Source organism: Mus caroli, unplaced genomic scaffold, assembly GCF_978045245.1.
Source record: "Mus caroli unplaced genomic scaffold, Mus_caroli_1 scaffold_8, whole genome shotgun sequence".
Lineage (NCBI taxonomy): Eukaryota > Metazoa > Chordata > Mammalia > Rodentia > Muridae > Mus > Mus caroli.
In genome coordinates this window covers 130994129-131007110 of record NW_028227263.1, presented here as the reverse complement: position 1 = coordinate 131007110, position 12982 = coordinate 130994129, and the positions used below count along the sequence as shown (strand labels likewise).

General features: G+C 36.8%; 1 protein-coding gene across 2 annotated transcripts in view; it reads right to left on the bottom strand.

Annotated features, from left to right (window-relative positions):
- Positions 1–2368: 2368 nt before the first annotated feature.
- Positions 2369–12982, bottom strand: part of LOC147003546 (sulfotransferase 2A2-like) — a 32375-nt gene continuing 21761 nt past the window's right edge. The window contains exons 4-6 of one of the 2 annotated variants that reach the window (XM_085842199.1): positions 10859–10953; positions 8231–8408; positions 2369–2585 (exon numbers count right to left, since the gene is read on the bottom strand). In XM_085842199.1, coding sequence (XP_085698325.1) covers positions 2473–2585; positions 8231–8408; positions 10859–10953 — 386 coding nt within the window. In that variant the 3' untranslated portion in view covers positions 2369–2472. Of the gene's footprint in view, positions 2586–5153; positions 5270–8230; positions 8409–10858; positions 10954–12982 lie in introns of those variants that run through there. The other variant, XM_085842200.1, reaches the window with a different exon arrangement.

The following is a 12982-nucleotide window of genomic DNA, read 5'->3' as shown; positions in this document are numbered from 1 at the left end:
ACTGCAGAGATGTTCACATACAAAAATCTACCAATATTCTTGATCATATAAACAAACAGTATGGAAAAAAAAACATGTGATTACCTCATCAGATTATGAGAAAAGCCTTTGACAAAATCTAACATTCCTTCTTTATTTTAAAAGTCTTGGAGTTATCAGGGATGCATGGTACATACTTAAACATAATGAAGGTAATATACATCAGGCTAATAGCAAATATCAAATTAAATGGAGAGAAATCCAATGTAATTTCACTAAAATTAGATACAAGATAAGGCTGTCCACTCTCACCATAGCTTTGAAATGTAGTACTTGAAGTTCTAGATAGAACAATAAGACAACAAAAGAAGATCAAGGAGATACAAATTAGAAAGGAGGAAGTCAAAATATCACTATGTGCAGATAATGTGGTAGTATACATAAGTGACCACTAAAATTCTATCAAAGAACTCTTACAGGTGATAAACTTCTTCAGCCAAATTATTAACCTTCACTTACACAAAAGATGAAAGGGCTAAAGGCCGGGCATGGTGGTGCACACCTTTAATCCCAGGACTCCAGAGGCAGAAGGAGGTGGATTTCTGAGTTCCAGGCCAGCCTGGTCTACAAAGTAAGTTCCAGGACAGCCAGACCTATACAGAGAAACCCTGTATCAAAAAAACAAACAAACAAAAGAAAAAAGAAAGAAAAGAAAAGAAGAGAAAAAGAAAAAGAAAAAGAAAAAAGGAAAATAAGGAAACAAACCCTTCAGAATAGCCATAAATAATATAAAATACATTTGGGTGACTCTAACCAAGCATGTAAAAGAATTGTATGACAAGAATTTCAGGTGTCTGTAAAGAAATTGAAGCCGAAATAGAAGATGGCATCATATTCTATGCTCATGTACAAGTAGGATTAACATAGTTAAAAGAGCCATTCTACCAAAAAACAATCTATAGATTCAGTGTGACTTCTATAAAAATTCCTAAAGAATTCTTTACCCACCTTGAAAGAATAATTCTTCATTTTATGTGGTTAAAAACAAAACAAAACAAAACAAAACAAAACAAAACAAAACAAAACAAAACAAAACAAAACAAAACAAAAATGAGAAAGCTAAAAACTCCTGTACAAGAAAAGAACTTCTGGGATGTGTCACCATCTGTGTTCTCAACCTCTACTACAGAGCTCAGGGAATCTTATGAAAGAATTGTGGGTAAGATTGAAGGAGCTGGAAGGGTCAAGATCATCAGAAGAAAACCTGCAGAGCCAATTAACCTGGGTCTTAGGGGGCTCCCAGAGACTGAACCACCAACAAAAGAGTATGCACTGATTGGACCTAGGCTGCCTGTACATATGTAATAAATATGAATCTTAATCTTTATGTGTGTCTCATGAAGACTAATTGAAGCAGCGGCTGTCTCTGGCTATGACTCTGTTGCCTCCTTTTGTATCCCTTTCCCACAGTTGGACTGCCCTGTCTGGCCTCAGTGGGAGAGGATGTACTTAATTCTATGAGATTTGATGCACCAGGGTGGGTTTTTCCCTGAGTGGGTGAATGCAAGGGAACCCCCTTTCTTGAGGAGAAGAGGAGAGGGGATGGAGGGAGGAAGTTTTAAATGTGTGGCTCAGAGGAGAGTAGGGAGTTGGTTGCAAGCAGGATGTAAAGAGAATAAATAAACAAATGAAAACATTAAGAATATATATATATATATGTTTATATATATGCACACATATATATAAACACACACATATATACATATGTATATATGTATATATATACATGTGTGTATATATATATATATATATATACATACATATATATATATATATATATACATGTGTATATATATATATATATGTTTCTTTGCAAACAATGGAGCTGATATTCATGAAAAGTTTGATTAATACACAAATACTGAGTAAAACTTGTATAATTTCCATAGCGTCACACTTATAAACTTTTCATGTCCAATCTCAGTCAATAAAACTACAAATAAATGACTTATTTAAATGAAAATAAAATGTTTTAAAGCTGGAATTCTATAAAGTGCATTGGAATTTGCTGATAATACACAACAAAACAATAATAAAAGTAGCAAATATATGATGACTCAAAATTCCATGATTCTTGGCTTAAGAGATGACTCTCAAAGATGGACAGATTTTAGAAGTATTGTATTGCTTAGGTAGAGGACCTAAGATCAGTTCCTACAACTCAAAGCAGGAAGTTTACAGCTACATTCAACTGCAGGTCCCTTGGAACCAATGTATTCTTCTGGCCACTGAAGGCACTACAAACATAAAGGTATACACACCACCAGCAGCACCACTGTTGCTACTACTAGTATCAGTAACACAAGTTTTTAAAAATTCACTCTCACAATTCCACAACAGGATTTATTCTATGACTACATCCAGGTATTCAGGATACAGAACAAGAGGAACATAAACATCAGTGTTCATATATTATTTAAAAGTTTTGAAAACTTATTCCCATGGAAACATCCCTGGGGGGAATCCAGCCATTTTCTCCTGGAACACTTTATCGAAGGCTTCAGCTTGGGCTACTGTGAAGTGATTCTTCCAGTCCCCAGTTGTGCCTGTAAAATGTGAAGAAGATACATAGGTGGATTTATAATGGTCATAACACTAAACTAGTTCTTCCCATCATATGTTTTTACCTTCCGTTTGATAATGATCACACAGTTAATATCCTACATCCACTCTAGTAGTGACTCACATTACAGGTTTAGAAATTTGGAAGCAGTCCTGAGGCACAGTTTCAAGGAAAGAGCCTCCTGGAACCTTGGCATTCCCATAGCTAGAATGCCCCAGATTTCTCTCTGCAATATTGTGGAGGGTCTTGCATGCTTTCTTAAGTTATTTACTGGATAAGAGTTAGAAGTCTCAGGGCAAGCTTAGCAAAGTATACTTAGACTCTTCATTACAACCAGGTATAGCAGTCTACATTGCATATTAGAAGCAAGTTGGTGAATTCTTCTGACAAATGGAGATTCCCTACAGACACTTTAAAAACAGCCAAGTTACACTCATATGCAAGAATTTATCAAGGCCTAGGATATAGAAGGGTTGTGGTATTATATTACTCATGAGAAGGTCTGCTAGAGCAGAACCCCCTCATGCTAGCTTTCTAAAGGCTCAAAGGAGTAGAAGAAATTGTGACTAGGTTGTGAAGTCCTTACCTGACATTAGCTGACTCTAGGCAGGGCTGTTTTATCTTTACTGTAAATATTACCTAGTTCCTGTAAGTCTTTTGAAGTCATTTCTCTGTTTTGTGTCAGATACTTCAATGTACTTTGCCTGCTGTGACACACTACTCCTTTCTTTTCTGTATTATATAAGACTAGTGTTTGATTTGTGACAATACCTTCAGATTCAGCACACTCTCTCCTCTCTGTGTCTGTCTATGCTCACCTGTTGGAACCTTGATTCCCACAGGTTGAAAGGGGCTGACTGAGCCTGGTCTGTGGCATTAATAAATCAAACTAATATTTTCTGTAGAAAATTAACTTCTTTCTTTCTTTCTTTCTTTCTTTCTTTCTTTCTTTCTTTCTTTCTTTCTTTCTTTCTTTCTTTCTTTCTTTCTTTCTTCCTTTCTTCCTTCCTTCCTTCCTTCCTTCCTTCCTTCCTTCCTTCCTTCCTTCCTTCCTTCCTTCCTTCCTTCCTTCCTTCCTTCTCTCTTCCCTTCTCTTCTCTTCTCTTCTCTTCTCTTCTCTTCTCTTCTCTTCTCTTCTCTTCTCTTCTCTTCTCTTCTCTTCTCTTCTCTTCTCTTCTCTTCCTCTCTCTCTCTCTCTCTCTCTCTCTCTCTCTCTCTCTCTCTCTCTCTCTCTCTCTCTCTCTCTTTTCTCTTAAACAGGGTTTCTCTGTATAGCTCTGGCTGTCCTGGAACTCACTTTGTAGACCAGGCTGCCTCCCAAGTGAGGGGATTAAAGGCATGTGCCACCATGCCTTGCCAAAAATTTCTTAAGTCCTGAAATCATATATACAAACTTCTCCCTCTGTCTAAATTATGTCCTACCTTTTCCTCTCCCAACCTATATGCTAGACAATCTAATAGCAGCAACAATGGCTTGATCTTTTTATATATACACAGAGTATTCCTGCTTCCCATCAAACCTGTTCCTATCATGCTATCCAACTCAGAAGTGTTTATCATCTCAATGATCCAAATAGACTTCAACTGTTCTGTCTACATCTTAGTATTTACTTATAGAAGTCAATAATTTTAAAGCAACTTTTAACTAATATCTTAAAATAGTTTCTACTTATGTGTGTGTGTGTGGTCACATGAGTGCTGCAGATACACACAGTTATGAGCAGCATTTCAGCTGTCTTGATTTTCTCACTAGATACAGTGAACCCAGCCCCTCACAGCTGAGGGCATTGAAGGACTCTGTTCACTCATCCATGGTGTTTTGTGATGCATGAAGATCTGCATAATTTTAGCACATGTCCAATGTAGCACTGTGTCTTCTGACCATATATTGTTTTTCACCACTCCATTCCAGAATGTCTTTAGTTATAACCTTAGAGATTAATCAACTGTTCATTTTGTGTTGTGTCTTCTGTCATCCTAGAGGACTAATAATTTTCATATAATTACATCTTGCTCTTTGTCTTTTTATTAATGACACTGTAACCTTCTCTTCCCATCTTTCCTCCATTTACAACCCAGCAGGTCCCATCCTTGCTTTGTTTCCTAGCTGTGACACTGTTATTTAGACCATGTATTTATGCTTTGAATATACACACAGAATATGCATGAAATATATTTGGAAAGAAAATGTTTCTGAAATTACTAAATGGTTCATTGTACAGAGTGACTGACATATAGGATATACTCAGTGTGGGATTGTTAAATAAATTCGTGCATACCTGAGAAAGGTATAGGCAGTGCTCCTATTTTGCTGATAATGAAAAATTAGTCTTTGAGATGTTACCAGTATGACAGTGATGGATGTGTATTTGAATCCAAAAAGAATGACAATAGAAGCCATTCTTTTCTTTATCACATTACTTTCTTTCTGTATCATCACATAAGTTAATTTTAATTCCCCAGAGGGCTATATTAAGGAAAATATAAAGAATTCATAAAAATGTAAATCCTTGATACAGCATATTAAAATAATATACTATAATTGATATGAATATAAAAGTGTCATCTAATGAGATGGGTACCTATTAATATCCATTGTGCTCTCAGGTTCATTCTTTTCTTTATTAGAACATGATATCTTATGGTTTTTGACAGCATGCCTGGATCCTGATAGGCCAAACCAGATAGATGTTAGACTCAAACATCTCAAACAAATTCAATATGGATTCCCAATGGAATAAATCAGTCCATCTGAGAAACCACATCTTTGGAGGTACACACATGGAGTTGTAAGTTCACCTATTTGCAAATTCTGTGCACCTTATTGATGCACTTTTATTTTCTTTCCTTGTTTCTAAAAATCTCCGCAAACTTTTGTGTGTCAGATGTCAGGATAACCCTAACATGTGGTGGCTTAACTCTTGTTGAAAAAGAACTTCCTCATAGTTCTGGAGGCTGCAGATCTCACATCAGAGTACTGTCCAAACCTTTGTAGGATTTTCTTTATGACCTTATGATGGGAGGCTTCTTCTTCTGTCCTTGGGTCATCTTCTCTTTTGACTCTGATTCAGGTCTTCTGAAGATACCAGTAAAAATGATCAATGGCCCAACTACTGTGTCCATTAAATAATACACTGTGAAGTAATGAGTGCTGGGAATTTTGAGGTTTGCCAGAATATGTTTCCTATACATATCTAGATTGTGGCATTGTCCTTATAAAGTCTTGTCACCCAAAGAGTAGCTAAATATCTCTCTAGTATGCATTTCCTGCAGAGCCTAAATATCGAATTACAATGACTACAATTGTACATGGAAAATCATTGCTTGGAGATTAAAACCAGATGCACCTCAACAACTTGAATGATTGAGTCTCTGGGATAAAGCTTACAAAGCAGCTCTGCAGAGGCAATAAAAGGTAATTTCTTGTGTCTTAAGATAAGAACAATTAAAGGATTTTTGGAAAATAGGTCTAGTGAATTCCTCATGGCTCAGGCAAGTCTAACACTTACTACAGCTTTTTAATGCTTTATGATATAGGGAATTAAGTTGCCTAATGGTAAATAATGGAGTGTGTTTTAGCATTATCTTAGATTTGCACATATTTTGATGATTCAAAACTGGCACCAATCTGATAGAGAAATTGAGAAGACAAATATAATCTTTACATACATTTTTCTTTCAAAGTTATTTCCAGACATATCCATTTCATCATTCTCTATAATGAATTAGTGAAGCAAGTGGGTAATGTATTTTGTGTCCCTCATCAGTGACCTGGTTTCCAGAATTACCTGGCTTAAAGGATATTGGTGTCACACTAGTATAAGAAAAATAATCCCCCCAAATAAAATCTGTCTTCAAATGCAAAAAACAAAAAAAAAAACAAAAAAACAAACAACAACAACAACAACAACAACAAAAAACAACAACAAAAAACATATGCTACATATAATCACTAGGATAATTAAATTTCTAAAGACTAATGAAGTCTTATCAAGTATTTTGGCAGAACTATATTATAATTACTGTATGTATGTATGTATTTCTGCTATCATCTGTGCTGCATGGCAAATAGTATTTGTATTTGGAAGAGAATAAAACCAAGTATGGTCTCATCCTAAAAGAATCTTCCTGGCAAAGCAGAAACAACAGTTGTCTTCATGGAATTTTGTCTTAAATTCTATTCCATCTGCTCTGATTTGTCTCTGCTAATGCTTTTGCTTGTCAGTTTCCTTATCCCTTTGCTCTTAACAGAGCTACTTCATTCCTTTAGGTATGTAATAACAGACTTATTTTCTTACAATGTTTTAACACTGCCAAATTCTCATTCATTATAGAAAATCCAGAAACAGACCACTTTGCTCAGGTGAGACCATTTTTCTAGTGCAGTATGTCTCCACAGAGTCAGGAGTACAGTAGTGTGATGGCAGCTGGAAAGAAAGTTTATTTTTCCACATGCCTTGGACTTTAGTGTATAGATTTCCATTATCTTTTAGTTAGTGGTGACATATCTTTATGTTTACATCTCAGTCAAAATTTCCCATTATTTGGATAGTACTAGTCCTGGACTAAATACAATCTGGTATCTACTTTGACTTCATGTTTTCTTTGAAAACTCCTTATATCCTTATATTGTTCATTTCCATATTTCACACTCCAAAGCTGTCAACGGAAGGCAAATGCTGAAATATTTCAATTATGTATAAAGAAAAGATACTAACATATATTGTTAGTATCCAAATTTCGGACTCCAAAACTGTCGATTGAAGTTAAAGGCTGAAACATTTAAATTATGGATAAAGAAAATTAAACTCATAATTTATACTTCATTCATTTATACCCATGTTTTTATTCAGTGTTAAATATCTGATGACTGACACCTTCTTTCTTCTACTCTAAGTTCCATCTCACCTATCATTATCTAATTAGGTCTGGGTGAGGTTCAAGGTCTGATTCATTCTGGCAAAGTCACTCCAGAACTGTACAGCTATGACACCACACACAGAAACAATCTGCTCCCATCATAGAGAGGAGTTGGCAAATAAATAGAGAGCATTGAAATTCCCCGTTCAGGAAAGATAATTCCAAAGAAGAGAGGGGTCATGACCCTAAAGCAATCTAAACATAGGTTGGCAAATAACATCAGATTTTAACATTAGAGATTTTTTTTTTTACTCCTATAGGAGTATAATCTTGGCTTACAGTTGGCAGCAATCTTGACCTGTTCAACATCTTTTCCAGCAGTTAATGTAATTTTTGCAGTTCTATGCTTATCATCTTAGATATATCTTTGGTCTACTGCATTACACTTTTTATATTTTAGAAATGAGGAATGTGATACAGGAAACTTTACAATGCCTCATAGAATACTGACTACTTTCCCATTTTCTTCATTGAAGTTTTTAGACATGACCATCTCCAATCCCAAGTTCATCTACCAGAATAAATCAACTTTGCAGAGTGTCTTAAACCCACATCTTCTCCACAAAAACCTTCCCTGTAATGTCTGTGAGAAGCTATCGGTGATGAGCAGTGACTTTCAGTACATTCCCAAAAACTACTTAGAGCTTCATTGGCACAACAAGCCCTTCACTTGTTCTGACATATTCTGAAGCTAGATGATGTCTTTACCTTTTCTCATGAGCTTGAAGCCATTGGGAACCCAATCGTCCTTAACGAGACTATAATTGGACATGTTGTTTCCTTTCATGGCTTGGAAGGAGCTGTATTTGAGGACAAGATCCAGCTCATCTGGCCCTAAATTTTTCCCTAGGAAGTCACAGATCTTCTTTATGGTTTCCTTTGTATCCTAAAAGAAGAAAGTGAAATGAGGGCAATCAACAGAGAGCACTGAGAGAAAAGATTCAAACATGTGATCTGTAGATGGGGATGATCAAAATGTTGTGAAAAGGTCATCATCAAATGAGAGAGCATGAATAGGAATTAGACAATAAAGGAAATGGAACAACGGGAGGAAGGACTCAGACTCAACATTTATATATTGAGTGGGCTCTCAATGTGGCTCATCTCTGCTCTCTAAAAGACAGAGACTGGGTATTCTTTTTAGGGAAGATGAAATGTAAGAGAGAGGCTCTCATAGAACCAAGGTTAAATTTAAACTTGCTTTTTAGAGGATCATGACCTTAAATTTCAGACCTTCCTGGGTCAATCTCCATAGTACTAAGGTCACAGATGTGTGCTGACACAGTCTCTCAGTATACTGAGTTTTTTTTCTTAAGACAGGGCCTCACTATGGAATTTTTTCTTGTGTGTTGGAAGTTGCTGTGGAGATTAGTATATGTCATGCTCACAGAGATCAGAAATCCATCTATCTGGCTTTTTCCTTCCAAGTGCTGGCACTGAAAGTATGTACAAGCATACCTATCCTGCCCTGGCAGGTTTAAAGAAACTTATAGAAATGCTGCTAGACAATGATCAAGGCAAATGAACACATGTGCACAAAATCCTCAGCAGAGATTACTGTTAGTTCCAGATAATAGTGTTTGCTTAGGTATCTGAAAACAATACAGATTTTAGGACAGTTTCATAGAAATGTTCTCAATATTTGTTTTTTGAGGGTACTTCCAAGAGATTTTGTTTTGAGAAAGTATCTCAGGTTGCAGCTTATATGGGCATCACATTCCCAAATTTTCTGTCTCAGATCTCTAACTGTTGTAATGATATCTGTGTACTACCACAATTAATTTAATCTTCTGATATAGTCATTACAAGGAAAAATCTTAGAACGTCAAAAATTGTGCTTTTAATCCTAGCCTTCCCCATGGGGACATGAGGTTTTCTTGGTTTAAAACATTTTTTGCATATTTATTAGAATTCTGCTTAATATTTCATATGTATGTAAACAATCATGACAATAACTGAAAAGAATGTATTAATGGTCAGATAGAAGACTTATTAGACTGTGTAGTAGTGTGTAGCAGACAGCTGGGTAGTGATCCTTTCTTGGGAAAAGTGAACTTAATGATGATTAAGTAAAAGATTCTACATATGGGAAAAAGAGTATGATGAAACTTTTTAAATTGTAAAATTAATTTATTTTGTACAGTCTATATGTTATTTCCCCAAAGCCGATCCACCCTATGACTGTTCAACAACAGCACATATCTTCTCCCCACAATCCTGTCTCTATGGGGATGTCCTCCCCAAACCAGCTGACTTCTAATCTCCCTGTGTCCTCCAGTCTCCAAGGGTTAGGTGCATCATTTCTGAATGAACACTGACCAAAAGTTCTCTACTGTATATGTGTTGGAGGCCTCATATTAGCTGGTGTATGCTGTCTGTTTGGTGGTCCACCTTTTGAAAGTTCTCAGGGATCCAGATAAATTGATATTCTTGGTCATCTTAAAGGATCACCCTTCTCCTCAGCTACCTTCAGCCTACTCTAATTCAAAAACAAGGATCAGCTGCTTTTGTCCATTGGCAGGGTACAAACATCTGCCTCTGATTCTTTCAGCTGCTTGCTGGTGTTTTCAGAGGCCATTTATGATAGGTCCCTTTTTGCAAACTATCCAGAGCCTCAGGAATAGTGTCAGGCCTTGTGACCTCCCCTTGAGCTGGACACCACTTTGGGTCTTTTGCTGGACCTTCTTTTCCTCAGGTTCCTCTCCATTTCCAACCCTGTCATTCTTTCAGACAGGAACAATTATGGGTCAGAGTTATGACTGTGGGATGGGCCCACTCTCCCTCATTTGATGCCCTGTCTTCCTGATGGAAGTGCAGGTAGGGTCTATAACATCATTCTCCCTAATGCATGGAAATTCATCTAAGGTGTCTCTCTTTGAGTCCTGAGAGTCTTTAACTTACCAGGTCTCTGGTAAATTCTGGAGGGTCCCCTAAACATCCTAATTTTAGAGGATGCCTGTTTCCATTCTTACTGCTGGCCATCAGAGTTTCAGTCCTTTTCCTTCACACAATACTAGATCAGGTTCACCTCTCCCTCCCAGTTCCCCCATATACTTTCCCTCCCAGGTTCCTCCCTCCTATTTCCTGAGAGAAAACTCTATGAGGTCAAATTTGTTTTTGAATAATTTCATCTTTCAGTTTTTGTCTGGTTGCATTTTTACTTTTTATTAATAATTATTTTTCTCCATTCCTTCAGGGAAGCAGGTAGGCTGAGAGCAGATTTTTGGCTTTCTCTTGCTTTTCTAGATCCTATGATCAATATTCATCTTTTGTTTTTGTTGTTATTGTTGTTGTAATGTGTTCTCGTTCTTAACTGAGTGATAAGTGTAAGCTCACCTTTTTCAAGTCTTCATAGTATAGTACCAAGAAGTTGTCCCATTCTCTCATGGATAGCCAGTCACGGACATGCTCAAACCATGATCCATATATGACTGTGTGCAGGGAGAAGTGGAGTGTCAGTTACAAAGCACTAACAAAGGGTCTGCTTGACTTTCTTCATTTTCTGAAAGCAGCAGCAGAAAGCTTCACTAAGAAAAATCTAACTAGTCTGTATTTATAGCATTAAACATGATATTTGAGGTTGATACACAAATAGAGAACTGATAAAATCAAGTTCATTATCAAACTCATTACCACTAAGATTTACCATTGATGCCATGAGGAGATATTCTACTGCCAAGGTACAAGGTCAGAGGTGTGTGCTGGGGGAAACCTATCACACCAATACAGAAATCCAGAGGTGATTTCTGTAAGTACCTGCCTCCTAGTGAGGTATATGAAGACAACAGAAAGATTTGATAACAGAGATGGGAGAACAGTATTTTATGTGGTGTTGGAGAGAAACATTCCAATTTATACAGCAACCTACTGGCAGAAATCTAATAGATGTATAAAACAAAGCTATATGACATCATTAATAATCACATCAACAAAGTTAGGTAAGGGGATAAGGCACCTTTATGGTGTGTGTGTGTGTGTGTGTGTGTGTGTGTGTGTGTGTGTGTGTGTGTGTGTAAGGGGTAGGGAGAGAGAGAGAGAGAGAGAGAGAGAGAGAGAGAGAGAGAGAGAGAGAGAAAGAGAGAGAGAGAGAGAGAGAGAGAGAGAGAGACAGAGAGAGAGAGAATGTGAGGTTTTAGAATTATCTTAGCATATGTTTGGATGCAGATCTGTTGATTATGAGAACTATATAAGGCACTGCCAAGTGGGGAAGACAAGAGACAGAGGAATTTTAACAGATTCCCTCAACTCAGCATACCTATGTCTACAGTTCCCTTTGGGAGTATATAGGGGTATCATTTCCATTTCTCAGTTTTCAATTTTCAGCCCCTGATTTTCCACATAATGCTCTTATCCTGAGCTGAACTCACATGCTACAATATAGATGTACTAGGCCGAAAGTGTCTTGTAGTGCAATAATGACACAATTGTTATGGGGTTACATAAATGATGTCTGATTGGATTTGAGCCTTGATCCTTGAGATGGAATTCATGCCTGGTACTATAATCCTGGTCATGAACCCATGGTTGATGATGTCATAGTTCCAAACTAGGGTTCCTACTGTCATTTAACTAAATGGTCATATTGTCAAACTACCGTCTAAATATTTGTATTTATACCTGTGGAATTGTGCTGTTCTATATCTTTTTAGAGATTAATTTTGCAACTGGCTCTGGATAATGTAGACTCAGAAGTGATCAAAATGTGCAGCCTAATTGTGAGTGCTCAGTCATTGATGTACCGAAGACTCAGGAAATACCATGGGACAGGAAGTAGAAAGTAAAAGCTAGAGAATGTGGTGGAGTGATTTGAAATATTCCTCTGTAAATATTGTCCTTTGAACATGAATTATCTGTTATGCAAATGTGCTCATATCACCAATGGTTGCCTATAGCAAAACTGCATAACATAAAGCCGATCAATATTCCAGGATGCATGGGAGAGGGTGTCCTGAATCCTCACTCCTCACTGAAGATCTATTTGCAGTTGATGGCTACTAGATGAGAAAGACTTCCACACCCTTTTCATATAGGGCCACTTTTATGTTTCTAGTGCCCACATGGATGGCCCTACATCCATGCACATATGAGCACCACAAATTATCATTAGTGGGTTGTACTGTTTTGAAAAAAATTAAGTTCTGCTATGGACATATTATGGAATGTATAGTGTGTTGGAATGCATACTGCCAAATCTGGTAGAATGTGATATAACATATTCATTTTTAATTTTTTAAAGAATAGAAATATGTATAAAACACAAAAATTTTGAAAAATAAATCAAGTCAAATATAGGACTTATGCAGCTGGAAACACGAATTTCTGGTGTACTGGTTAGTTCCTATTGTTGTTCCACCTATAGGAATGCAGACCCCTTCAGCTCTTTGTGGACTTTTTCTAGCTCCTCCATTTGGGGCCCTGTGTTCAATCCAATAGATGACTGTGAGCATCCACTTCTGTGTT